The sequence below is a fragment of the Caretta caretta genome, chromosome 15, assembly GCF_965140235.1.
Source record: "Caretta caretta isolate rCarCar2 chromosome 15, rCarCar1.hap1, whole genome shotgun sequence".
Taxonomy (NCBI): domain Eukaryota; kingdom Metazoa; phylum Chordata; order Testudines; family Cheloniidae; genus Caretta; species Caretta caretta.
In genome coordinates, this window is record NC_134220.1 from 12,867,639 (window position 1) to 12,895,571 (window position 27,933).

General features: G+C 45.2%; 1 protein-coding gene across 6 annotated transcripts in view; it reads left to right on the plus strand.

The window, feature by feature from the left end:
- GGT1 (gamma-glutamyltransferase 1) overlaps positions 1–27,933 on the plus strand; it is a 66,845-nt gene that overhangs the window by 17,289 nt on the left and 21,623 nt on the right. Inside the window, exons 1-3 of one of the 6 annotated variants that reach the window (XM_048821793.2) lie at positions 1,373–1,513; positions 23,036–23,338; positions 27,226–27,405. In XM_048821793.2, coding sequence (XP_048677750.1) covers positions 27,230–27,405 — 176 coding nt within the window. In that variant the 5' untranslated portion in view covers positions 1,373–1,513; positions 23,036–23,338; positions 27,226–27,229. Of the gene's footprint in view, positions 1–1,372; positions 1,514–11,275; positions 11,429–23,035; positions 23,339–27,225; positions 27,406–27,933 lie in introns of those variants that run through there. The other 5 variants (XM_048821795.2, XM_048821792.2, XM_048821797.2 and 2 more) reach the window with 5 other exon arrangements.

A 27,933-nucleotide genomic window follows, 5' to 3' on the forward strand; every position in this document is an offset into this window, starting at 1 on the left:
CCAAATGACCTCTGGAGAGCTACGCTTTCATTTAAAAAAGTAAGGTTCTAGCCCTATCAGTATGAAGTGACTGCATTTTAGGGTTGTGCTCGTCTCAAGGCCCCAGCAGAGATCAGGGCCCCATTGTGCTAGGAGCTGCACAAATACGTAGTAGGAGAGGGCGGGCCAGATCCTCCGATGGTGTAGAGCAGCACAGTGCTGTGGAAGTCAACGCAGCGACTCTGACGTGCATCAGCTGAGGATCTGTCCTCATGTTGGGGGGGGGGGGGGGGAGAAGGGGCTGCGGTGAGAACCAACTTACTCTCAGCCTTATCTGCACCTGCCCCAGATCTTTTTCCCTGGGAGTATCGTGCATTCGGTTAGTCATTTCTCAGCAAGAAAAAGCATCAGGAGCAACAGGGCTCTGAACCCAGAGGGGCTGGAACAATTTGTGTAGTGGGGGTGCTGAGAGCCATTGAATCAAACTGTCAACCCTGCATAGGATGGAAACCACTTCAAGCCGGGGGGTGTGGTAGCATCCCCAGGACCCCTAGTTCCCGCACCTATGTCTGAACCTGCTAAAGTCCATGCAGTTTGTGTGGCACTAGCCTTCAAAATCTAAGACAAAGCCTCCAGTAAGGGACACAACAAAGCCATAGAGAAGGAAACTGAATTATTTATAATCAGGGGGTGGAGCGGTTCCTTGGGGGAACCACCCCACTGTCCATGGGCAACAACACACCTCTGGCTGAGACGGGCCGGACATGTCTCTCTCTGGAGCGGCTCCGAGCACTGTCCAAGGCAACACATGGACGCTCAGGCAATGCCAGGAGCCGGCCTCCCCTCAGGAGTCACGTACACTGCCCCTCGCAGCCCAGGGAACTCGGAGCACGCCTGGGCCTGCGCTCGGCTGTGGCTGCCCTAGGCCCATCAGTCTGGCCCCAGGGCTGAACTTTCCCGCTGGCTGTGATGAGCAGTGAGCAATGGTGCTCTATGCCCCACTGTGGGGCAGAGCTCACTGCTGTCAGCATGTTGGCCACAGCGTTGCAAAAACAGCGCGTCCAGCAGGGCGTCAGCCCTGGGACAACATGATGCCAAGGAACCACCCCAATTCAAGTGAGACCTTTTACCTTTCTCTGTGCTATATTCCACTTTCCCTGCCGTGAGAAAATACAGCCTGCAAAAAGTCTAACTGCTCTGTTCTCAGCTTTCTCCTGTGAGCAGTAAATCACCCAGGGTGGGAAAAGAAACCCAAAAAGAGCAAGGGAAAGAAAAACGGGCAGGGAAGCCATTTTCCAACACCACTGCAGGTGTTCAAAGAGCTGCAAGTTCCTTACATCAGACTCTGGAGTCACTGCTCTGTTTCTGACCACTCCCATTTATAAAGTTTAACAGCCACTAACCCCTGCCTGGAAGTTCTTACTTCTGAAATCCATTTGCAAGCGTGGACGAGGCGAGTGGGACGAAAGAGCCGTCCTTTGTGTCACTGGCAGAAGGTGAACAGCTCCCAGCTACCATCCCAGCTTTCCCGAGGGTAAGCAACCACATGGCTTTATTTTCCCCCCACTGATCTCTTATTTTTGGTTGGGTTGTGTCCTGGTCTTGCTCCTTGCCTTTAAACAAACCCCTTCTCTGGCTGGTTTCATAATGTTTTGTTACAGTGGCTTTGCTTTCTAAACAACTGGGTCCTAGCTACCTGTGTGTGGATCAGGATGTGAAGAGAGGGAGTGTGTCTGGTTTAGCAGGATTGTGTCTCTTTACAGAGAGTAAAGGAGTACTTGTGGCACCTTAGAGACTAACCAATTTATTTGAGCATGAGCTTTCGTGAGCTACAGCTCACTTCATGTGAGCTGTAGCTCACGAAAGCTCATGCTCAAATAAATTGGTTAGTCTCTAAGGTGCCACAAGTACTCCTTTTCTTTTTGCGAATACAGACTAACACGGCTGTTCCTCTGAAACTTTACAGAGAGTGTGGTTAGATTAGGGAATGGGTGTCATGTCCTGTGGTCATTTCTCAGCTTTGCTACTGACCGGTTGGGTGAGCTAGGGTAAGCCATTCAACCGCTGCATGACGCAATTTACCCATCCATCCGTTGTTAATAATAGTAATTCCTGCCTAGCTCATAGAGGAGTCATGAGGCTTCATTAATAAATATGTGTAGATGAAAGGCCCTGTAGCAGTGCCAGGTTTTTGTGTATGACAAACGCAAAGGGCACCGCCAGAGGCAGTAGCACTAATCTGACCGGGGGAGTGAGAGGAGACAGCCCAGTGAGGCTGAAGAGAGCTGCCCCGTGGAGCAGAGCTGGCCAAACCGAATTCTTGGGTCAAAAATCAAAACTCTTAAGGGCAGAGGCAGGCATGCATGGCTGAGAAAGCATTGCCTGGGACCGGCCTACAGAGGGGCACTTGGCTGACAAAGCATCCAGGAAGCAATTTACCGACTGCAAGAACAAGGTGGATCCAGAAAAAGCTCTCGCTGATCCCCCCCCCAACACGCACCCCCACGCATGGCCTCGGAAAGGCTGAGGGGCCGGCCCCATCTCACCCCTAGGGTATCTCAGCCACGTCCCACTCTGCCTGCTGCGCCTAACAAGCCATTTGACTATTCTGCTGGAAAAGCTATTCACAAAATCCCCTTTTCACAACCCGCCCCCACCCCTCGGCGTCCTACCTGATGTGTCACGTGTGAGCCTCTCGGACAGGGACTGTCTTTGTGCAGTGGCTGTACAGGGCCTAGCACATGCCAAACAACCGTCACAGGGACACGTTCAAACCTCCCAGGAGTGGACGGACAAAACAAACCAGAGCTACTTGTAAAAATCGTCCTAGTAACCAATTCCTTTAACCACACTCTCTGTTACAAGTGCTATTAACTGAATACAAGTCCCCAGAGTGCCAGCACCGGAATAGACACCGATGCTAGGAAAGGAGGGTATCTTTGGCGAGGCCTTTCAATCGGACGATTGACGGGCAGCCTGCTAGTGGGGGCTAGAGGGGCTGCAGCAGGGCCTCTTTCCCCCTATGGTTACTGACTCCAGCCACACCCGCATTTCCATTTTCCCCTTTTTAAGTCCCGTGTTTGGGAAAGTACCTGCGTAGATCCCATTAACTTCAATGAATGTGGGATAGATTTAAGCAGGTAGCTAAGGCCCAGATCCACAAAGGTATTTAGGCTCCCAATGTCCATTGGAATCAGTGGCAGTCAGGAGGAGCCTAAAAACCTTTGAGGACCTGGGCCTAAGCACTTTCCAGACTCAGGGCCTGAGCACTTTTCCACTGGGGTCAGTGGAAGCCTTTCCGTTGCTTTCAGTGGGTGTTGGATCTGTCCCTCAACCCCGCTAATTATTCTTAAATCTGCCTCTCGTCCCTGAATCAGGGCTTGACAGGCCAGCAAACAAATTACTTGCTGCTGTGACAATGTTTTAAAAGACAAACCGTCAAGCCCAAGAGAACAAAAGAAAGACGCAAATCCCAAAAGCAACAGCATTCTGCCTTCTACTTTCCCTGCAGCTTGCAGGGCTGGTGGGAGATGTCTGCTGGGGAGAGGCCCCCCCCCCCATTTGCTGTCTCACTTTGTTTCTATTTTTCTTTTAAAGCTAGTGTGTGCTCGCTTTCTCTCCCTCCTGTACTTATTCTCTCTCACGTCTGCCTGTCTTTTTGCTTTCTTAGAAAAACCCGCTCCCGCGCCCGGGTTTCTTAAAGAACTGTAAGCGTGAGGAGAGTTCTGTGGGGCTGCACATGTGGCCCAGGCTAAGGCTGGCTGTGGTTAGCACAGGCAGGCTCACAGGCGCTGAGAAAGCAGTGTCCAGAGGGTTCAAAATGGTGAAGAAGGGGTTAATAAAGCAGCTTGGGGAAATTGTCCAGCAGGCAGCATTTCAGAAAGTACAGCACATGGCCTAAAAAGCAGGAGTAAATAATGAACCCAAACACCTGAAGAGTAATAATTATGAACTGCCAGGGAAAGTGATGGAAACACAGAGGACGTGAGCTCAAGGGACACCGGCACTTGCTTCTGGAAAGGAGGTGTTAGAGCAGTCTCAGGGATGGGGTTAAATCTAATCAACAATGAGCTGTGGAACAGTGTGTCAGTCACCCCTTGTGGCTGGCAGGAAAAGGGTTAAAATCTCATCCGATGAAGTGAGCTGTAGCTCACAAAAGCTTATGCTCAAATAAATTGGTTAGTCTCTAAGGTGCCACAAGTCCTCCTCTCCTTTAGCAGATACGCCTTCATCACCTGCCTGACTTTACTACCGGGAGCCCAGTCCTGGGGGCTGGGCTCACCTTGGGTTAATTACCCCATTAGAGAGGAAATCCAGGGCTTATAAATGGAAGCACATGGAGTGAGCTACTCTCTCAGGGGCTGGATTACTCCTGGAATGAGGGAGTGACTCTGGTGCTGAGATACTCTTTGTTTATTGAGCTGTGGTTCTAGGGCCAGTGGGTTGTTCCTCTGAAGCCCTTGGCCTCAGTTGGCTTTGCCCTCTCCCAGGCCAGAGAACCGTTTCATCTTGCTAAAATGTCTTCTCTCTGCAAGTTCCAATCTGCTGACCGCTTGCTTTCCAAAGCGCTGTCAGCAAAGCTGCCTGCTTCTGTGCTCTGAGGCTCAAAGGCTGTCCCAGGTTAGCAAACACTGTCCTTTTATCGCCCTGATACAGGAAAGAGAACCGCAGTCTGTCTGAATAGTGGCCCCTCGGCTGCGTTCATCTCTTTCTTGTCAAATACAACACGGGTTGGGTTTGGATTTTAAAAACTCTTTCCAGCTCTCTAGGGAGAGCCATGGGGGCTCCAGCAGCAGGTTAGCTCTCAGAGACTGGGATCAAATAATTGCCAGGAGGCAAGCGGCAGACAGCTGTTTAATGCAACAAATCATTAGGAGGCTGAACATTGGCTTTCTGCTTCCTTCCCAGTCACACACAGCCTATGGGCCTGATTCTGATGTTGGTTGCATGGGTGAAACTCAAACTCAGTGGTTTGAGTGCAGTTGCTCTTGGATTATACTGGTATAAGGGAGAGGAGAAGTAGACCCTAGAAATCTCCAGCAGCTCAGCCTATGTTCTGCCTCTAAGAGGACTTCACAACACATGGCCACACTGCGGGGGAAGGAAGCCTGGCAGCAGCATGCCCCAGGCTGGAATGAGCTGATCTTTACCCCTTGTAACCTTCATGTTGTGCTTCTCATGTAGCAAACTATTAGGGTGGCTGCTAGGAGGCTATTCAATCAGACCTGGGGGCTTCAGGAGGGAGGTGTGTAAGTCTTCTAAGCGACCTAATATGAAAAGGCTTTAGAGTCACTCAGACAATCTAGACAGACTGAGACAGCCGTTTGCCTGACCTCAGCCTAAACCCGCTGCTCAGCCAGAGTGTGTTCTGATAAGACTAAGACAAAGCTTTGCCCCTGTACAAAGGGGAGCTTCCCCAAATAACCTCATTCTTGACTCTGGAGAAAGAAAGCCTCTATAAGCTCCCATAGAACACTTTTCAGATGTCTGGCTTGTGTTCACCAATCTTAGCCACAGCAGTGGTCTCTAATTTAGCATGCGCATGGGCTGACACCATATAGAACAGAGAAGGATGATGCCTTGCTTGTGTCCGAGTCTTGTTTCTCTGAAGGTGCTTCTTTCAGATAAAGTCTCTTAGACGTTTTGCCAAGGCCTCACCCAGTATTTTAACGTAGGCATGTTTTTGCTGTTTATTTTAAGATCTCTTATCCTTATGTTCAGGTCAAAGGTCCCTTATCTTGAAATTGAATAAGAGCCGATTACGATGTTGGGCAGGTTAGCATGTCAGAGGGGAAAGGTGCCTCATGAAAGAATGAAGTCCTGTTTCTTAAGCACAAATATCTGACAGCTGACTGTTGGGGCAGAAGGTGGCAATGACTCGGCAATTGGAGGACAGAGACTTTGTTGTGAAGGCTCTGTTCCTGTCTCCCCTTCTTTGCCGAGACCAGAAGTTCTGTTTACATGCTAATTCTTGTCAGGTAGGGTGACCAGATGTCCTGTTTTTATAGGGACAGTTCCGTTTTTTGGGACTTTTTCTTATACAGGTGCCTATTGTCCACCACCCCCATCCCGTTTTTTCACAGTTGCTATCTGGTCACCCTGTCGTCAGGGATCCCAGATCGTGCCTCTTGGAGTTTCTGTGGTGAGATCGGTCATGTCAGATTGATTAGAGGTTGCCGAAAAGCAGCTATGAAAAACTGCAGGGATGAGAACCTTGCAAATGGATAGGGAAACAATTTAAAAACATCACTCCAGAAATGATCTCCAAGGTGCTTGTATTTCAATGTCAGCAAAAAGAAAAGGAGGACTTTTGGCACCTTAGAGACTAACTAATTTATTTGAGCATAAGCTTTCGTGAGCTACAGCTCACTTCATCGGATGCATTCAGTGGAAAAAACAGTGAGGAGATTTATATACACACAGAACATGAAAAAATGGGTGTTTATCATGCACACTGTAAGGAGAGTGATCACTTAAGATGAGCTATTACCAGCAGGAGAGTGTGTGGGGGGGAATCCTTTGTAGTGATAATCAAGGAGGGCCATTTCCAGCAGTTAACAAGAACGCCTGAGGAACAGTGTGGGGGGGGGCGGGGAATAAACATGGGGAAATAGTTTTACTTTGTGTAAGTTAATTGTATCCAATTTGCAAATTAATTCCAATTCAGCAGTCTCTCCTTGGAGTCTGTTTCTGAAGTCTTTTTGTTGAAGAATTGCCACTTTTAGGTCAGAAATCGAGTGACCAGAGAGATTGAAGTGTTCTCCGACTGGTTTATGAATGTTAAAATTCTTGACATGGTGTGTGGTTGCCCAAAAAGAAAATAACAGAACGCCACTAGCCGTCACCTTCAGCTCCCAACTAAAACCTCTCCAACGCATCATCAAGGATCTACAACCTATCCTGAAGGATGACCCATCGCTCTCACAAATCTTGGGAGACAGGCCAGTCCTTGCCTACAGACAGACCCCCAACCTGAAGCAAATACTCACCAGCAACCAAACACCACACAACAGAACCACTAACCCAGGAACCTATCCTTGCAACAAAGCCCGTTGCCAACTGTGTCCACATACCTATTCAGGGGACACCATCATAGGGCCTAATCACATCAGCCACACTATCAGAGGCTCGTTCACCTGCACATCTACCAATGTGATATCTGCCATCATGTGCCAGCAATGCCCCTCTGCCATTTACATTGGTCAAACTGGACAGTCTCTACGTAAAAGAATAAATGGACACAAATCAGGTGTCAAGAATTATAACATTCATAAACCAGTCGGAGAACACTTCAATCTCTCTGGTCACTCGATTACAGACCTAAAGGTCGCAATATTACAACAAAAAGACTTCAAAAACAGACTCCAAGGAGAGACTGCTGAATTGGAATTAATTTGCAAATTGGATACAATTAACTTAGGCTTGAATAGAGACTGGGAGTGGTTGAGTCATTACACAAAGTAAAACTATTTCCCCATGTTTATTCCCCCCCCCCCACTGTTCCTCAGGCATTCTTGTTAACTGCTGGAAATGGCCCACCTTGATTATCACTACAAAGGGTTTTCTCCCCCCCCCCCCCCCCCGCCCCACTCTCCTGCTGGTAATAGCTCATCTTAAATCAGATGTCAAGAATTCTAACATTCATAAACCAGTCGGAGAACACTTCAATCTCTCTGGTCACGCAATCACAGACATGAAGGTCGCTATCTTAAAACAAAAAAACTTCAAATCCAGACTCCAGCGAGAAACTGCTGAATTGGAATTCATTTGCAAATTGGATACTATTAATTTAGGCTTAAATAGAGACTGGGAGTGGCTAAGTCATTATGCAAGGTAGCCTGTTTCCTCTTGTTGTTTCCTAACCCCCCCCCCCCCCCCGCAGATGTTCTGGTTTAACTTGGATTTAAACTTGGAGAATGGTCAGTTTAGATGAGCTATTACCAGCAGGAGAGTGAGTTTGTGTGTGTATGGGGGTGGGGGGGATGTGAGAAAACCTTGATCTATGCAGGAAATAGCCCGACTTGATTATGTAAAGAGTTGTCACTTTGGATGGGCTAGCACCAGCAGGAGAGTGAATTTGTGTGGGGGGGTGGAGGGTGAGAAAACCTGGATTTGTGCTGGAAATGGCCCACCTGTTGATCACTTTAGATAAGCTATTACCAGCAGGACAGTGGGGTGGGAGGAGGTATTGTTTCATGATTTCTGTGTGTATATAAAGTCTGCTGCAGTATCCACGGTAAACATCTGATGAAGTGAGCTGTAGCTCACGAAAGCTCATGCTCAAATAAATTGGTTAGTCTCTAAGGTGCCACAAGTACTCCTTTTCTTTTTGCGAATACAGACTAACACGGCTGTTCCTCTGAAACCTCTCCTTACAGTGTGCATGATAAACACCCATTTTTTCATGTTCTGTGTGTATATAAATCTCCTCACTGTATTTTCCACTGAATGCATCCGATGAAGTGAGCTATAGCTCACGAAAGCTTATGCTCAGATAAATTGGTTAGTCTCTAAGGTGCCACAAGTACTCCTTTTCTTTTTGCGAATATAGACTAACTCAGCTGCTACTCTGAAATTGTCTCCTAAATCTGATCCCTAATGTGCTGACAAATATTTTCCTCTGGGAGAAAGGGAAAGTAGAGGGGACCAACTTGCACATCCTGTTTCAATGTAACCTGGAGATCTTGGATTTAGAGAGATGGCAAAACCAGACAGTTTAACTTCATATTAATGTTTATGGTGGAGGAAGGAAGGTATTTTCTGCTGGGTATTTTCTTTTTCTAGTTGATGATGACCAGGAAAACAACAATGTTTCTGTGTTGATTTTTGTGGATTTTAAGGTTAGCTAACATCTTATTCAGTGTCAATCAACCCTATTTCTTTACCCACATGAAAATATTTAGTTACCTAAGGGCTGCTATTTGTGAGGTTCAAAACAATCACTATATGTATCACTTAAAAATCTCAGAACTAGAAATTCCAATGTAAGGTTGGGTTTAGATTGAGTTATGTAACTTTAACTCCTTATGGGCATACGCACAGGCCAGTTAACAGAGCAATTATCACTGACCAGAATCCAAACAACTTAATTCGGCCTCTGTAACAACACACTAGCAATAGCCACAGACTAAATCAGCCTGTTGTAGAAACAACACAACTGTTCCATATCAACATGAAAACTTCCAAACCTTAATGTCAGTGCAGAAGTGTTACAAAATCTGGCCTTTTAAACAACCGTACATAACTCTCACTGTGTTCCTATAACAACTGGAGACTGTAGAAATAAGCTACAGACAGCAAATCTTTCCCCTGAGCAAAATAATTCCATGAACCCGCAATTAGACACATCACTGGAGTTGAAGCTAGGACACAGTTGAAACCTAAATCAAAGGCAAGATCAAAACTATGTCTTTGGATTAAAACACCTGGTGTTAGTGTTGTTCCAAAGCTGAGATTCATTATATCACAGGTATGTGCATATAAGCTAACATATAGAAAAAGAATTCTGTACAACAAATCACAGTGTAAATTCTCCACCTAGAAAGTATACTCCATGTTGAATATAAAGGACTAAGAGACGTACAGGGGTAGAGCTTAAGTTGTCTTAGTGCTGTTTCTCCTGCAAATTTAAGGCTGGAACAACCTGGCCTGTGTAGTCATGATCAGCTTGTCCATCATGTAGACTTTAAACAGTAAGTACACATGGACTGAGTTTGGTTGATAAAAGTAATAGTGTATCTTTAAATCAAGACTGGATGTTTTTCTAAAAGATCTGCTCAAGGAATTCTTTTGGGGAAGTTCTCTGGCTTGTGTAATACAGGAGCTAAGACTAGATGGTCACAGTGGTCCCTTCTGGCCTTGGAATCTAATGACCACAGGCACCAGTCTGGATACTGATGGTTATCAGTGCTCTCACTCACTACCTCTCATCCTTCTCAACCTGCAACATGTTAGTTTCTTACGGGTCAAAATGTGGGTCTCCATTTACCTACCTTCCAAAAGTTTCCTTTGTCTTAGCCTGCTCTTTGGATCTCTTGCAAACACCTCCCCACACACTGAAATTATTCTTGTATTAGAATCAATAAGTGTAACAAATGGGAAGCTTTCGCACTTGTGATGTACTATAGAGCATGAGGCCTATATTGGAAGTTAAAAGCCTATCCTATGTATCTTAAGGTATTCCAAAGGGTTTACATACCTTGCAGGGGACTTCTGTGCATCTCCGAGGCTAAAAAATAGATCATATTTCAATATTAATAAGCTAATATAGATGTTTAGTGGAACTTAAGGGTGGGTTTTTTTTCTACCTTTGGTGGTGGTTTCTCTCAGGAAAGGAATAACACCTTTATTTTAGGAAGCATAGAACCTTATCGGGAATTACTTTTTTATTGTCAAACTACTTTAATGTTTCAAGTTAATACAGCCAGCACGTTTTTTATAGTGGCTCATGCCCTGAGGCAGGAAAACTTGGGTCACAAGTAGGAAGAGGGCTGGCTGGCTGAGGGATTGATAATGAGATTTTTGGGGTCTTTAATGATTAAGTAGGTGGTTGGTTAAAATCGTGTCTGTTGCTAAAGACCAAAAATTAACATCTGATGGCATGAACTGGCACCCCTGGAAAGCTGAGCAAGGAGGCAAAGAAGTGAAGTGCTCATGTTGCCAGAGGAAGGAAGGTCCAGGGGTTAGGACACTATGACTTGGCACAACTGGTTCAAATCCCTGTTCTGTCACTGTGTGACTATGGGCAAGTCACTTAGTCTCTCCCTGCCTCAATTCCCAGTCTGTTTTTTTTTTAATAACAATATTTCCCTACCTTGCAGGGCTTTGAGGCTAAAGGCACTAAAGACTTGAGTGGTTCAGATGCCATGGTAACGAGGGCCATATATATATACCTAAGAAGATTCTGAACACTCTCCATAGGAGAGGTCCCTCTTAATCAGAAGTCAGACATACTGATTAACTCTTGGTTTCATTTATAAATAAGGACTTCAGCCTGCAGGGCTCTCAGTATGGTGCTTTTCATGAGCACTAAATAAAGATTGAAAGGGGTGAGTTCTTGATTCTTCAGTCAATGTTTAACTAATGTCCTCCTCTGAGGCTGTTAATTGAAAAGTAACTAGATGGAGGGAACTCAACTTCATGAACAAGGGAGTACAAACATCAGATACTGGGAATTCCTCAGAGTGCTTTTCAAGAGAAATATAATTAATTATTGCTAGTGCTAAGTAGATACTTTGGCACTTGGAAGAGCAATTACTGCTACTTGGGAAATTGCATGACAGGACAGGAGCTGATAAAGATTTTCAACACTTGTGAGAGCTAAGGGGGAATTAGAGAGGTTCTGTAGCAGATGATCACCTGGGACCTACAGGTCCCAAAGCTCTGTCTGTGGGATTGCTTATCGACAAGGGAACTGCAGATTTGCCCTCCATGCCTCCCTTGAATGCTGGTAAGTACATGTTTCAGAGTAACAGCTGTGTCTGTATTCGCAAAAAGAAAAGGAGTACTTGTGGCACCTTAGAGACTAACCAATTTATTTGAGCATGAGCTTTCGTGAGCTACAGCTCACTTCATCTGATGCATACCGTGGAAACTGCAGCAGACTTTATATACACACAGAGAATATGAAACAATACCTCCTCCCACCCCACTGTCCTGCTGGTAATAGCTTATCTAAAGTGATCATCAAGTTGGGCCATTTCCAGCACAAATCCAGGTTTTCTCACCCTCCACCCCCCCACACAAATTCACTCTCCTGCTGGTGATAGCCCATCCAAAGTGACAACTCTCTACACAATATGCATGATAATCAAGTTGGGCCATTTCCTGCACAAATCCAGGTTCTCTCACCCCCTCCCCCCCCTCCCAAAAACCACACACACAAACTCACTATCCTGCTGGTAATAGCTCATCCAAAGTGACCACTCTCCCTACAATGTGCATGATAATCAAGGTGGGCCATTTCCAGCACAAATTCAGGTTTTCTCACCCCCCCACCCCCATACACACACAAACTCACTCTCCTGCTGGTAATAGCTCATCCAAAGTGACCACTCTCCCTACAATGTGCATGGTAATCAAGGTGGGCCATGTCCAGCACAAATCCAGGTTTTCTCACCCCCCCACCCCCTGCTGCTGGTAATAGCTCATCCAAACTGACCACTCTCCAAGTTTAAATCCAAGTTAAACCAGAACATCTTGGGGGGGGGGGGTAGGAAAAAACAAGGGGAAATAGGCTACCTTGCATAATGACTTAGCCACTCCCAGTCTCTATTTAAGCCTAAATTAACAGTATCCAATTTGCAAATGAATTCCAATTCAGCAGTTTCTCGCTGGAGTCTGGATTTGAAGTTTTTTTGTTTTAAGATAGCGACCTTCATGTCTGTGATTGCGTGACCAGAGAGATTGAAGTGTTCTCCGACTGGTTTATGAATGTTATAATTCTTGACATCTGATTTGTGTCCATTTATTCTTTTACGTAGAGACTGTCCAGTTTGACCAATGTACATGGCAGAGGGGCATTGCTGGCACATGATGGCATATATCACATTGGTGGATGTGCAGGTGAACGAGCCTCTGATAGTGTGGCTGATGTTATTAGGCCCTGGCTGATGTTATTAGGCCCTGTCTGGATTGTCCTGCAGGATTGTCTGGCTATGTAGACTCCCTCCTCAGGCCCTACACTACCAGCACTCCCAGCTACCTTCGAGACACCACTGACTTCCTGAGGAAACTTCAGTCCATCGGTGATCTTCCTGATAACACCATCCTGGCCACTATGGATGTAGAAGCCCTCTACACCAACATTCCACACAAAGATGGACTACAAGCCGTCAAGAACACTATCCCCAATAATGTCACGGCTAACCTGGTGGCTGAACTTTGTGACTTTGTCCTTACCCATAACTATTTTACATTTGGGGACAATGTATACCTTCAGATCAGCGGCACTGCTATGGGTACCCGCATGGCCCCACAGTATGCCAACATTTTTATGGCTGATTTAGAACAACGCTTCCTCAGCTCTCGTCCCCTAAAGCCCCTACTCTACTTGCGCTATATTGATGACATCTTCATCATCTGGACCCATGGAAAAGAAGCCCTTGAGGAATTCCACCATGATTTCAACAATTTCCATCCCACCATCAACCTCAGCCTGGTCCAGTCCACACAAGAGATCCACTTCCTGGACACTACAGTGCTAATAAACAATGGTCACATAAACACCACCCTATACCGGAAACCTACTGACCGCTATTCCTACCTACATGCCTCCAGCTTTCATCCAGACCACACCACACGATCCATCGTCTACAGCCAAGCTCTGCGATACAACCGCATTTGCTCCAACCCCTCAGACAGAGACAAACACCTACAAGATCTCTGTCAAGCTTTCTTACAACTACAATACCCACCTGCGGAAGTGAAGAAACAGACTGATAGAGCCAGAAGAGTTCCCAGAAGTCACCTACTACAGGACAGGCCTAACAAAGAAAATAACAGAACGCCACTAGCCATCACCTTCAGCCCCCAACTAAAACCCCTCCAACGCATTATTAAGGATCTACAACCTATCCTAAAGGATGACCCAACACTCTCACAAATCTTGGGAGACAGGCCAGTCCTTGCCTACAGACAGCCCCGCAACCTGAAGCAAATACTCACCAACAACCACATACCACACAACAGAACCACTAACCCAGGAACTTATCCTTGCAACAAAGCCCGTTGCCAACTGTGCCCACATATCTATTCAGGGGACACCATCACAGGGCCTAATAACATCAGCCACACTATCAGAGGCTCGTTCACCTGCACATCCACCAATGTGATATATGCCATCATGTGCCAGCAGTGTCCCTCTGCCATTTACATTGGTCAAACTGGACAGTCTCTACGTAAAAGAATAAATGGACACAAATCAGATGTCAAGAATTATAACATTCATAAACCAGTTGGAGAACACTTCAATCTCTCTGGTCACGCAATCACAGACATGAAGGTCGCTATCTTAAAACAAAAAAACTTCAAATCCAGACTCCAGCAAGAAACTGCTGAATTGGAATTCATTTGCAAATTGGATACTATTAATTTAGGCTTAAATAGAAACTGGGAGTGGCTAAGTCATTATGCAAGGTAGCCTATTTCCCCTTGTTTTTTCCTACCCCCCCCCCCCAGATGTTCTGGTTTAACTTGGATTTAAACTTGGAGAGTGGTCAGTTTGGATGAGCTATTACCAGCAGGAGAGTGAGTTTGTGTGTGTATGGGGGTGGGGGGGTGAGAAAACCTGGATTTGTGCTGGACATGGCCCACCTTGATTACCATGCACATTGTAGGGAGAGTGGTCACTTTGGATGAGCTATTACCAGCAGGAGAGTGAGTTTGTGTGTGTGGTTTTTGGGAGGGGGGTGAGGGGGTGAGAGAACCTGGATTTGTGCAGGAAATGGCCCAACTTGATTATCATGCACATTGTGTAGAGAGTTGTCACTTTGGATGGGCTATCACCAGCAGGAGAGTGAATTTGTGTGGGGGGGTGGAGGGTGAGAAAACCTGGATTTGTGCTGGAAATGGCCCAACTTGATGATCACTTTAGATAAGCTATTACCAGCAGGACAGTGGGGTGGGAGGAGGTATTGTTTCATATTCTCTGTGTGTATATAAAGTCTGCTGCAGTTTCCACGGTATGCATCCGATGAAGTGAGCTGTAGCTCACGAAAGCTCATGCTCAAATAAATTGGTTAGTCTCTAAGGTGCCACAAGTACTCCTTTTCTTTTTGGTAAGTACATGATCTGCCATGTGGATACAGAGACTGACCAGAAGGCCAGTCCTCTCATTTAACTAAGCATAGATCTAGTCAAAATCTTCTGACCCAATGGAGGGGAAAGCTTTTGAACATCTGGCTTCATCAACATTTTCCAAACATGTTGTTTTGATGAAGGCTTTTGACTTTCCAATTGGGGAAAATCAAAATAAAAATTAGTTTTGAATCAACATTTAAAAATGTCATTTTGGTTTTTGGATACTGAAGCTTTTATTTTTATACTTCCAGTCTTTAGATTTTTGGGGGGCCACCCAAGGGGAAAAGTTGGCAAGTAGTACATATGAAAAGTGGATTTTCCCCATTTACTACCTTCTCCCATCTTTTTTCCTTTAGAAGTAAATGGGGGAAATTTATATTAAAGAACTAAATTTGCATTTTAAGTCAAAGCAAAAAAAACAAAAAAACAAAGAACCAGTTAGATTTGAAACTAAAATTCGTGCTGGAAAACCCAAAGTCTCTGCTGGAAAACTTCAAATGATTATTTTTAGATGGAATTTTCTGGAGGAGGGGGAGGAAGGGTTGGTTTTCCAGCTAGCTTAAGCTTTCTCTGCATCCATTACCCTCAAGTTCTCTCCAGATTGTGAAGTTCAGTCTTTGGAAGGCCTAATATTCCCTTGGAGGGGTTGCAAACCCTTGTCTGCCAAAGCACTCTGAATGAGCTGTGCACACAGACTATAACCTACTGCTCCTGACAATGTCACGGCCAGTTAGCCATACTTTTCTTTCAGCTGAACTGTATCATGTTCTAGTCAAAATGTATCAAGAGGGGCAAGTGGTAGGTCCTCTCTCTTTGGGTTTAGGGCTCTGCTAGCTGCCCTACTTAAGGAGGGGAGACCTGGGCTTCATTCAGACCTATACTTCTCCAATATATCTGCAAAGATATTGGACTATGTTCAAGCCCTAGACTCAAGACTGGAAGAGATGTGTGACACTGTTCAGGGCAACTGAACCTGTCTTCCCCTTCCAAGGTCCCTGGGCGAAGACCTATGTCTCTCCCTCCTGAGCGGGGTTTATCCGGGTTGCACCGTGCCTGCCTATGCTGCAAGTTCCCCAACAAACCAGACTGCCTAAACAGGCCAGAGCCTGTGCTTTGCTTTCCTCTCAGCGGCTATAAACAGCATAGTTGCCCACAGTCGTAAGTTACCACAAAGCCCTCTTTTAAGCAAACACATTTATTCTTAAGGTGAAAGCATTCTAGAGAAAACATAGTAAAAACATAATAGTTCCTGTACACATGCTAAAAGCTTTCTAGCACTCAGGCTTATGGGCCTCAGTAGGCCAAAGTCCTTCCCACCTTCCTCGGAAGGCTTGGGGCCCCCACTTGGACCAGAGGGCCTGTCCATTTGCTGGATCAGAACAAAAGCCCTGAGTCAGTTTAAACTCAGGCTGTTTATCCAAAAGGTCTTTCATTGTCTATTGGTCTCTGGAGAATCCAGTTTAAACCAGTATATGAGAGCCTCCCCAGGAGGAGTGGCACTTCTCTGGAGTGTTACAGCCTGTGTGAATTTGCCTAATCACCCCCCTCTGTTCTTAGTTCCTGGGGGGCTGGTGGGGTGGGGGTCACCTCCCACATGGAATTGCATACAATCCCTGGCCCACAATAATATGTAAAGTTAATCCAGTAAACGCTCCCAAAGATAGTCCAGGAAATTGCCAGATCTGTCACAATGTCCAAAATGCTAACAGAACTGAGGCTGTGTAAGAAGGAGACAGTCAGCAGGCTGTGCAGCGTATGATGCCCATTGTTCACTCAGTTTAACTGAGCCCTAAAGAACTTCCATTAGATTTCTTTCACTGTGAAGAAGGGTTGTAAGGTTGGTAGCTGTGTTCAGAAATGGTTTGATTTGAATTGTGTACCCATATTGAACTGACTGAAATGCCTGAATATTAGGTCAAAGACACCTTCTGATAAACCCTGGTTATGTAAACCTTATCTGTTACTTTCAAGGAAAGTTAATCTATGTGGGAGAACAGACATATGGTCTCCTCGACATTCTTAAACATTTCAAAAATTTTAAGAAGAGGAAAGAAGACCAAGTACACCCTTTCCCCTTCCTTTCTCTGCTTAGATTTCTACTTTGACACTTTGGATAGCTCTGCTATCAAGTTGATACATGTGTAAAACGGGGAAAAAAGATGTAACACGCCAAAGATCTCAAAATGTTTAATCCCAAAAGAGATGTTTTAATGCCTTTTAAAGGGCTGTTTAGAAACCAACCTAAATAACACTGTGATCTGTAGCCTCTCTACAAACAAATGAAGGATACTGCTAGAAGTGTTCAGGCACACATTGATGCATTGTAAGTGATCCTTGTCAGCCAGATGTTGAAACCACAAATCTACAGCTATTGCTGAAAGGAAACCACTTCTGATTGATTTTTGAGAAAGTTTTCTTATCTCTAAACTTTCCTCTAATTTTAGACACCTTTTTAAAGACTTGCCAGGAAATTAGCACAGGAATCATCCCAAGCATGTTCCCAGATTTCAGGATTAGACAGACACAACTAGTGTCTCTTGCCATCCTGAAAACAATCAATCAATAGACCAAATGGATTATATGTGGTGGTACTGTTAAGAATCGGTGACTTTACTACAAATTCCTTCCTTGTAACAAAGCACGGAACTATTAATTAAGTATAATTAATGTGTGACTAAATTTGTTACAAATGAAGATTGTAAATAGGCATCCTTATTTTAGGAATAAGAGTTACTAGCAAAAGTGAGTGTTGAAATGTTTATGCACGTACTATTGAATATAGGAATGTTAGAGATTTAAGAGTAGTAATTGATAATTTAGCATAAGATATTGGTTAGAAATCATGTTCCTTGTTTATATTTCTGGACATTATTCTACATAATGTCAAAAACAGAACAGCTAGAGTAATCAATATTAGGAGCTAGGGTCATTATTTTATAATGAACTCTGGAAGTTATTTGAAATCAAATTTGGGGAAGAAAATCTTCCTACACTTGAAGGCAGGATGGGAAAATTTTTCCTCAAATTAAAGCTAATAGCAAAAAGAATGAAGCATAAACTTTAAACTTCACAATTAATGAAACGTTGAGAAAATAATCCCGAAATTTACAACAGAATGTGACTGTTCATTGTTTCACGAAGAATTAGCAGAGAACCAAACTAAAAACTTCTGAGATAATTTTGTTAGTATTATACACTTATAATGCCAAGTAAGAATTAAAAAATTCCAGGAAAAAATTGCAACTACATGGGATAACTAACTTTTCTGAATCGTGGATGCCACCTATTGGATGGGTAAAAGAGTGCAATGACACCAGACCTGCCACAACGATGGATTCACCTGTAACCTGAAGATGGGACAACATCACATTTTGGGGATGACCAATAAGAAGGCACAAAATCATGACAATGATCTTTCTGAGGGATGGTTCAACTCATCAGTCCATCTGAATGGAAGAAGAATGCATAAAAGATGCACCACCACCAGTTGAGTAGAAGCAGCCTCATTTGAAGATCAACAGATCCTGAGTGCAGAGTTGTCTTGATCTCACCCAGAGAGAGTGGCTACCCACTTCAAGCAAGGAATGATTAGTCATTTGAGTTTCTTTAAATGAGTCCTTCACAGACAAAAACCTTTGGGTTTGGCTTCTGGGCCCAAAATTCCAACTATAAGCCCAGCTTGGGAAAGAGGAGGCTTTCCTGAAGATCAGAGACACTGAGAAGATCCCACCACTACTAAAGAAAACTCCAAAGACAGCTGAGTTAAGGCTGTGACTATCCTAATCTGCTCAAAGAGTGGAGGGACTGGGAAATCAATATTTATTGCTAAAATATTCCATAGGGAAATTCTGCACTTCAAAGGTAACACAGAACTTGGCCTTGGAGAGCAAACATTTTGCTAACTTTTGTTATGCGCTTTGTCTTTGAGAGACATCCTCTCTTCTCTGTGCAAATTGACTTGGATGGCACAATCATCCCCACTGCATCCAACTCCAGCTTTTCCAGACAGTGCTCACTTTGCCTGACTTCAGCTTTCCCCTTACACACTGCTTGACTGAACGGCTTCATTATCTCTCACCATTTTAAACACACATTAACACACAGAGCTAGAGGTACACCATCCACTCTGTATTGTTATAACAATCTTCAGCTAGGTGTGTGTACGAACACTCCATGACTTTAAGTAGTAATGTCCAATGATCTTGATATTTATCTCTTTGAATCCTGTGCTTAGTCCTAGAAATACCACTTTCTTAAACCAGGATTAAAACAGAATTGCTAGTTTACTTTACTAGCCTTTCACTGACACTGCTCAGCAGAATCCTGTCTATCTTGTTAGCTTGTATCTTGATTTTTTCCCCTGTAGTTTATATTTTTGGGCTTAGACAGATTAGATTTTTGTCTGTAAATGTGGATTTCATCATACACACAAACTGATGGAAAAAACATTTCCCTCTACGATAATGTAAACTTTACAGTGAGGCCAAGTAAGAAAAATGCTGCTTGAGGACTTAGGACATCTGTCATTAAATAATTCACCCCCCCATTGTCTGCCCTTCCATAATTTCCTGCATCTGTGAACATTTAAAGAGATAAAAATAAGAGAACATAAAATAAATATATTAGCCACTGAAATTATAAAAAAAAATCGGATTCAGCCAAGCCTAGATATTTTTTATAATAAGTTGAAGTCTAGTATTGTTTTGTGACATAGTTTAATTTATATCTGGTTATATGGCAGTAGTCCTTTAATTATGGACATTGAATTATGTTACCGGTGCCTGACGACTATCTCAATTGAATAGAAATACTCTTTTGAAGCAACAGCATTCCAAGTAGACAACTGAATGCCATTGTGTTTATACTCCCATCGTATTAGTCCTTCGGACATAGCTAATCAAATTATCTTTTTTTAATTTCCTTACATTCTAGAATTTCCCACTTGACTAAGATGTTGCTCTTTAAGCATTAATACCTGTTTATACTGTAATGATTTACATACTCTCTTCTGGTGGCTGGTTTTGTTTTATTTTTGTCAATAATTTTTCAAAATCAAGTTTCCTCTGTTAATTTTGGTTGGCATCTGCTAAATTCTAGGAAAGTAACTCTTGTTGACAGAACATAGGATCAGCTCTCTGGAATAATCTCATAAGTAATGATTATCAATACTTCCATCTGTTTGTGTTTTATTTTCGCTGAGCTAGTCCTACGAGAATCAATTAGTTAATAAGTCCATCTAATTGACTTTTTTTGCAGCTTTCAATTTTGATTTGGGTTTTTTGGTGACTTTAACTTTACAATTACCTGGCACTTCACCCTGTGTCAGCCTCTCCAAGGGAAGAAAGGAATTTAGTTTCTGCTGCTAAGGGCTTCGTAAGATGTGGGAGAGACCCGGTGTGCAACATGCTGGATGAATTGAAATGGGTGAATGCCATAAGAACTACCCTGAAGACCAAGAAGTCCTATAGACAGAGACTTGTAATAAACGGTGAGGTCACATTTATCTGTGCTGTGTGTTTAGGAAAGGCTGGTAGGTAAAGCAGAAGCTTCCCAATTTAGATCCACTGGACTGCTTGACTGTAGCTGGAAAAGAGTATCTGTGTCTTTTGATTTATGGGATGATTCTGATTCTCTGTACAATAAATATTTCAAGTCTGGGATACCTGGTAACAAATCCATGGCCACCTTGGACTGGATGGCTACAGCAGCAACAGAGAGCACATTTCCTGTTTCAAAGGCAAGGTACCAATTGTACTGAAGGGAATTTCCATTATCTGCTAGCAATATTGGGCCTATGACCTACAGCTGAGCTATTCTGGTTTCATTGAAGGGCAATGATGTGTATGTACACACTCACCAGTTCTTTTCAGTGGTACATGAAACAAGACCCTTATTGTTCTGGGTAATGTGTTCACAACCTAGGAGTTCTTAAGCAACTCTATCAAACTACAGTGTTAAAGGATCCCCACAGTTACGTCTACTAAGGATTGTGTAGCTTGTGTAATAACACCCCTGGAGAAGTTGTTTGTAGGGACTAATCTTGGGAACTGCAGAGCTAAAAGCATAAGCCTCTACTGCTTGAGCTAAAAGACCAACCAAATCTGTCAGCTCAGAAGCAGTAGCAGGCTCATAAACCACTAAGCACGATCTAGCACTAGAGAGGGACAAAGACCATAGCAAGTTAGTAGAGGTTCTTCTAGGATAAATCTTAGCAAAACCACTAGAAGCAGGTGTGTGTGAATAGAGACTAAGCAGACTGATTATTGTTTAGGGTTCAAAAGAAACAAAAATCTTGAATGTTTTCTGCACAAAGGAAGTGGAACTAACACCTGAAATCACTGTCATCTGAACCTGCCGTGGACACGGTCAATATATTCTCTGCCTTTACTGCAGTGGTTTTAGTTTTCTTTTTCCCATTGCTAGAAGGCGTCCTGTGGAGCAAATAACCACAGTTTAATGGGCTGTACAGAAGTGATGAGTTGGGATGTTGTTGCACACAGAGTGTGTCTGCTGGCCCTGACCCTACTAACAGTTGGAAGAGAGTTTGGGTGAACGCATAATTAGACCCGCAGCTTCCAAGGATATAAACAATGGCTAACTAGGCTTGAATAAATCACCCTAGCGATGATCAAGGTTTCCAAGGCTGACGAAATCAATTAGCTTTCTCTGTTACATAGAGGTAAAGTGAGTTCATTGGCTGACATGTGAGCGAGGAAATGATGGTTTATTTAGCTTAATGGCTAAACCTGCCTTTAGGGGGAGAATGAAAAGAAGTCATACATCAATCATGAATATCATCTGGTACCCTAGCAGCTTATTGGCAAATGCTGTAACCTAAGTACAGAGATGTATGGGGAAAAGCACTGACAACCACGACTGAAGGAATGGTCCCTGGGAAACAAGGGATCCTACTCAACTGGTAGGCTGAAGGCAACATGCTGCTTCGGAAAGTGATGGGATCTGGCTGCGCCCTCTTCCTATGAGCTGCACTGGTGTCTTGGGAGGAGAGAATCCAGATATCTTTCTGCCTGCGAGATTTTGGCTAATGGACAAATGTTGGCTGCTGCTACTCTGCACTGTGCTAGAGAGCACTGCTCGCTGCTGTGATTGAAATGCCCATCTAAGCTATGATAGCCCCACTTTTCTGACCACTTAGACTTGCAGGGGTAGTCCATAGGCGGACTGTGGGCCAAATCCGGACCGCCAGACACTTTTGGATGGACTGCAACATCTTTTTATTTACTTATTATCACCAGTATTGTTATTGGTTTTGTGTTCTTTTTCTCCTGAGTCTGGACCTTGACGATACCTTGACCGAGGAATTTGGACCGTGACAAAAAATAATTGAGTGCCCCAGTTCCTGATCTGGAATGCCTTGTCTCTTGGGCCACCGTGACCCGAGACCTTAAACCAGTGGTTCTCAAACTTTTGTACTGGTGACCCTTTTCAAATAGCAAGCCTCTGAGTGTGACACACCCTCTCCCCCCCGCTCCTTATAAATTAAAAACAAATTTTTTTAAAATTAAAATTTTTATATATATATTTAACACCATTATAAATGCTGGATGCAAAGTGGGGTTTGGGGTGGAGGCTGACAGCTCGCGACCCCTCATGTAATAACCTTGTGACCCCCAGAGGGGTCCCGACCCCCAGTTTGAGAACCCCTGCCTTAAACTACGTGCATTAGGAAATTCTGGCCTCCAAGGGAAAATACCAAATTCTGACATGCTTAGCTTTCTGGAGCAGGGTGTGTGTGTGTGTGTGTGACTGTTTCAGCTCTTCCAGGTGGTCCTCCAGAACCCTCTTAATGTCCCCCCTTCTGTTCTCCTCATCCTGCTTCAGTTCTCAGGGCAATGCAACCTGCCTTCTGGCACAGGGGGGGCTTTGCCTCCCTTCAGAGCCACTCATTGCTGGTCCTTCATGTGGCCAGAAGTGAGCACCATGAGACCTACTCCCAGCCCCTGGTAAGTCCGGCACAGCAGTCTGAACTTGAATCCCCCTGCCTGGCAGTAACTAGGCTGTTGTGCTGGGTTTTTTAATAAAGCTTCTGTATGTTTAAGACTGTTAAAGTTGTGACACAAATTAACACAGCTCACTGGTAAAATTGCTCATCCACCCATAACTCTGTTGTTTGCTGTTCTTCCCCTTCATGAATTCAGATAGGTCAGACTTGGCTTTGAATTTCCTGCCTAGCATTGGACAATGTCACAACCCTGATGTCTGAGAAGTAATTGTAGTGCCTTTAATTACTTTATAGCCCCTCCGTCTTGGTCTCCTGCTGCCGACTTGGTCTCCTGCTGCCGAGAAGCGCTGTCTGACTGAAACACTAACAAAGCTTCCCCAGAGCTGCATTTGGCGAGAGGGTTCAAAGGTTAAAACCGCTTGCAGAACACAGCTTGCTAGAGAGTTCCAGCACTCGCGGCTTCAGGTGGCAGCACACAGTAATTGTTCTGACTAGTCCCACCAATAAATCCTTGGAGACAAGAGCCAACTTCAACAGGGAAAAACTAGGCTGTCCACTTAACACACCCGGTCTCTGCCACCTAGCCAGAGGCATCAGGTAAGTACTGAGATGTTGGTCATAACATCGGCCAGTACTTCTTAAACTTCATGCATCAACATTCACAGGCTTCCTTCCTATCTTCAAAGCTGCAATGTAGTGGCTCTTGTGTGTAGGGGGGATGTTGCCCTGTAGTGGTGGGGCCTACAATAGGCTTGGGAACCTAGTCGCTTTCCTTTAACTCCGGCAGTAAAGACTTAGTGTGTTCTTGGCTCTGGTTCTAGTCCTGGCTCTCCTTAGGATTGCCTGCTTTTCCTGTAGCTCAGTCCTCTAGCTTCCTACAGGGACCAAACTTTTTCTCTTGCTCTCTTCCCTGACATGATCCGTCTCACGCAGCTGCGTTTTGTCGAGGTGGCTTCTCTTTCTTCCGGCTGTAGGTCCACGTCTATTCAGTGTCCTGGTTGGCCCTTCCAAGTGCATGATTTTTCTTCCTGTTTCCACAGGACTTGGGCACAGATTATACTAGTTAGAAACAGAAACGTACCTCTTAGATCACAGGAGTTGCTGTGAGGCTGGGGACCTAGTCTCCTGACAGAAGGTGCGTTGGATGCTCCACTTATTCCAAGCCTAGAGGACACTTGGGAGCTGAATTCTGAGCTGAGAGTTAAGCTGAAACACTGTGACACTTGAACACAGAGTCCAGCTCTCTGATAGGCACAGCCCTGCTGATGGGGCCTTGCAGAGCTGCACAGCCCCTGCAGGAGCATGGGGGCGCTCCCTCCCAGGTATACAGGCTGGGCACTGACACAACCCTTCCCTGTGTTTTTCCAGCTGGGCTGCGCTAGGGCGTGGGAGGTCATGTCCTGGTCTTAGCCTTACCCTCTTTGGGGTGGCTGTCATCTGCAGGGGGACTGGCCGGGCTTGACTCCCATGCATGGGGCTCAGGGGGTCAGAGGCTCTGTAGGCTGTGTGCGGTCGCCTAGCAGCTGGGCCCTTACTGGTCTGGGATGATGCCCATCACTGTGGTACTGGGTAACTTGCACTGATTATAAACAGTGAGAAACAAGAAGTCCCTTTTAAAATAAAGGGCCTCTGATAACCCCGCCTCCCCCATTGTAAGAATGGGCCACCTATCTGTCAAAAGCCTGGCTGGATAGGTCAGATAAGTCTGACACTGTGCCCCACAGCTTCTTGCCAGACCCAGGACGGTCAGGCCACAGAGCACCGCTTCCAATGATGCAGAAGCTCCAGCCTCGGGACTAGTGATCATGCCCTGTGCTGCGGGGTAAAGGGGTCATCCTTCAGATGAGCCACAGAAAAGGAGACCTCCTGCCTGGTGACAGATCCTGTGGCACTTTCTGTAACACGCCGAGGACAGCCAGGCCAAACTCGTGGCCAATAAACAAAACTGTCTTTAAGGGTCAAGGCTGAGTGAGCTATTGTTGGAGACATAATGGCTGCTCTGTTTCCAGGCACAGTAACTGAATGACAAGTATGCCACTGATTTTTAGGACGGTCCAGTGTAAAGCAAGCTGGGAACCTGTACGGAGAGGCTTCACCCTTTCCCCGCCAGCTGCCAGTCATTAAGATTCACATGCGTAAGGGCACTGGCAGTAGATTAGTTTTGTAATGAGCGACGAGGCTTAGAAAGCTTTCAGTGCATGGGTGCCAGGAGCAATGCAATGGCCACTAATAGACAGAGGGCCAGGACGGCGCACTGACCTCTGTTCGGCTGGAGTGATACGTGTGTGCGGGGGGGGTGTTCAGCTAATCTCCTCCCTGATGGGCTAATCTACCCTCCCTGCTTCCATCCTGGCTGGCCTGCTCCCTCCAGTGACCTCTGCACTGGCTCCCCCCATAGCTTGCTGGTACGCATGGGCCTCTGCCACAGGGCAGCGCGAGCTCGTCTGACCTGGCTGGAAATCACATCCTGCCTTGGGACCGTTACATCACTGGAGAGGGTCAGTCCCGTCCGCTCGTCACACGATGCCTCTGCCTGGTTTCTCTCTGCGCACGGCAGATGCTTTGGGGAGGTACCTGGGTAGCGTGGCCATTGCACTGTGTGTGCTGGCTGTATTAAATCTGCAAGAACCTGCACTGTTAAGGATGCGGGGAGGGGAAATCAAAAGCAATTAGAAGAAGATACATTACCCAGTACCTCCAGTGCAGCTGTTTCTGGGGAAATAAGGCCCTGACTACTGGGAAAGTAAATGGTTTCTGTTGCACCTAGGAATAGGATAAAAGACCCCTTCTGAGTACTCTCCATGTCGTACCACTTAGAGTGGGTTGTGCCTACATTGATATGTTGCCTCTAGCGGGACAATGTGCTCAGAATGTCAGGATTGAAGGTGTATATCATGCAGGTCGATGGCTACCCCATGACCTTGCACAGAGGGAGGGCAGCTGCTTATTCTTCGGGTACCTTCGCTCTTCCACAAGTGACAATAGCTGGGGATAGTTAAAGTGTAATTGTGTCTTTGAATTGCTTTGATTCCAGAATTTGAAAACACAGCGTTTCTCCTGTGAAGTCATTGCCAGACATTTATCATTTATTTCATCTTAAATCAAGTTCTGTACCTGGGGCTTTTCCTGACCCTGCCTCCTCTACTCTCTGTGGAACTACTTACTTGCTACAATGTGAAGTAATCTACCCTAGATGCTCGCTGTGTTAATTACTGCATCTTGGCCTGCTCCTTTTGAAGAAGGATGGGGCAGCTCTTGCAAAACTGTTCGCTGGCTTAAAATCTTAGTAAAAGGAGCAGGGTTTGAAGGGCTCTGTGCTTATAAACTGGAACAATGGTGATGCTATATTAATAGTAAATAGAATTATCTGGGCCGAGGGGGTGGAGCTCTGTTAACAGAGGAGGAGGGAGAATTCTGTAATTGTTCTAAAATGCTAGAATCCCTGATCTGCTCCTTGTAATCAATGCTCAGCATGAAGACCCAAAGACTCTTGGAGGGACACAATGAAGTAGTGATGGAATCAATAGACTATACCTGTGAATGAAAAATAAATCTAGGGTAGGGAATACTTGCACTTGCTGCAGATCAGTAGGGCCAGGGTTGTTAGCTAATTGGTTGACTGAGCTACTGGCAATTAGGTTTGAATAGCCAGGGAGACCTGATTTAAAAACCAGAAGGGAGAAAGGGGGGGACTTTCTGTGAGGGGAAAGGAGGAAAAAAGAGCAATTCTGGTAACTGCCATCCAGTAAATCGAACTTCGGTCTCTAGTGAAAAAAAACAAACAGTGGCTCAGCTCCTGCGAGCAGGAATGTTTGTTTCCATTATTCCCCAGGCGCTCTCATGAGCAGGAAGCTGCAAGAGACCAGCTACGCCAGACAGCAATGAGCTTTTTAATGTTGATCGAATTACAAACTGTTGACTGATGGGTCTCAGGGACGTAACAGAGTTGGAGTCTGTCACAGCATTTGATAGGGCTCCCCAAAGTTAACTGAGACGGATGGCATCTGAACACTGTCCCACTGACCCTGAGGACTCTTACTCTCACGCGACTGCAAGAACAGGCATGCCCAATGATTTCGTTATGCTTTTTGGCGTGGGGGTGAGTTTTGAAAGTCAAAAGGGGTAATTAGGCTCCCAGGTCCTAACTAAGGCAATGAGAGTTGGGTGCCCATCTGCCCAGGGTGCCTTTGAAAAGCTCCTCGCTATCTACCTCCCTTCCAGACGGAGTAGGCTGAGTCTCTAATTTCTCTGAATGGAATGCACCTTTGGTGTCCTTCAGTTGCTCTTCCCTGGACCTCCTCTGCTTCAATTGGGAGTCGAGAGAGGAGACAAGCGGTGAGAACCCAGAGTGTGAAACTAGTTAGGTGGACATTCATGTCCAGTGTATTTGAAACAGGCTGCTGGAAGCAGCCCACTGGTACCAGGTTCAGCGATTGCCTGTAGGCCCCGTGGGGATTGCCTGCTCATAGTGTCTCTCTCCTCAGAAAGATGAAGAAGCGCTATTTGATAGTTGGGATTCTGACTGGCTTCCTGGTGGGCCTGGTCCTTTTCTTGGGGTTTTTCTTCGGACTGCGCTCAGCTCTGCAGCCCCCAGCGCAGGATGGACATCTCTACAAGAAAGCAGCTGTAGCCACAGATGCTGGGCCGTGCTCAATAATTGGAAGGTATCTCTCTTTACTCATGTCCGTACATTCTCTTAGCTATTGTTACAAGTCAAGGACCCAAACTCTTCTATTTGCTTTCGCTCAGGAACTGCTCTGCTCGCTCTCTGCCTGTGGCATGCACTAACTAGTGCTCTGTAATCTGTCATTAAGGTCAGGATACCAAAACGGAGGAGTCTTGCAATGCTTGGTTTGCTCTCCATGCCTGGGAAACATGGTTGCTGGCAATCTAAGCTATGTACAATGGGTCCACAAGGATGGGAATCGCATAAATGACTGAAATAAACTTTTCAAGCTGCTTTTAAAATCCATTTTTCCAGTCTCCATGGGGATTTTCAGTGGCCAATTCCCACTTTACATTTAAATGGGAACTGGACATCTAAATGCCATAGGCAGCTCTGGAAAACCTCAGCAGGGTTTTCAAGCTGATCTTAATGCAGATCTGTCCAGCCCACACCAGCAGGAGATGGCTGCTTTTTAAAAATTACTCCGTAAGATGGGGGACGCTCAAGAGTAGAGGATGCTACCAAG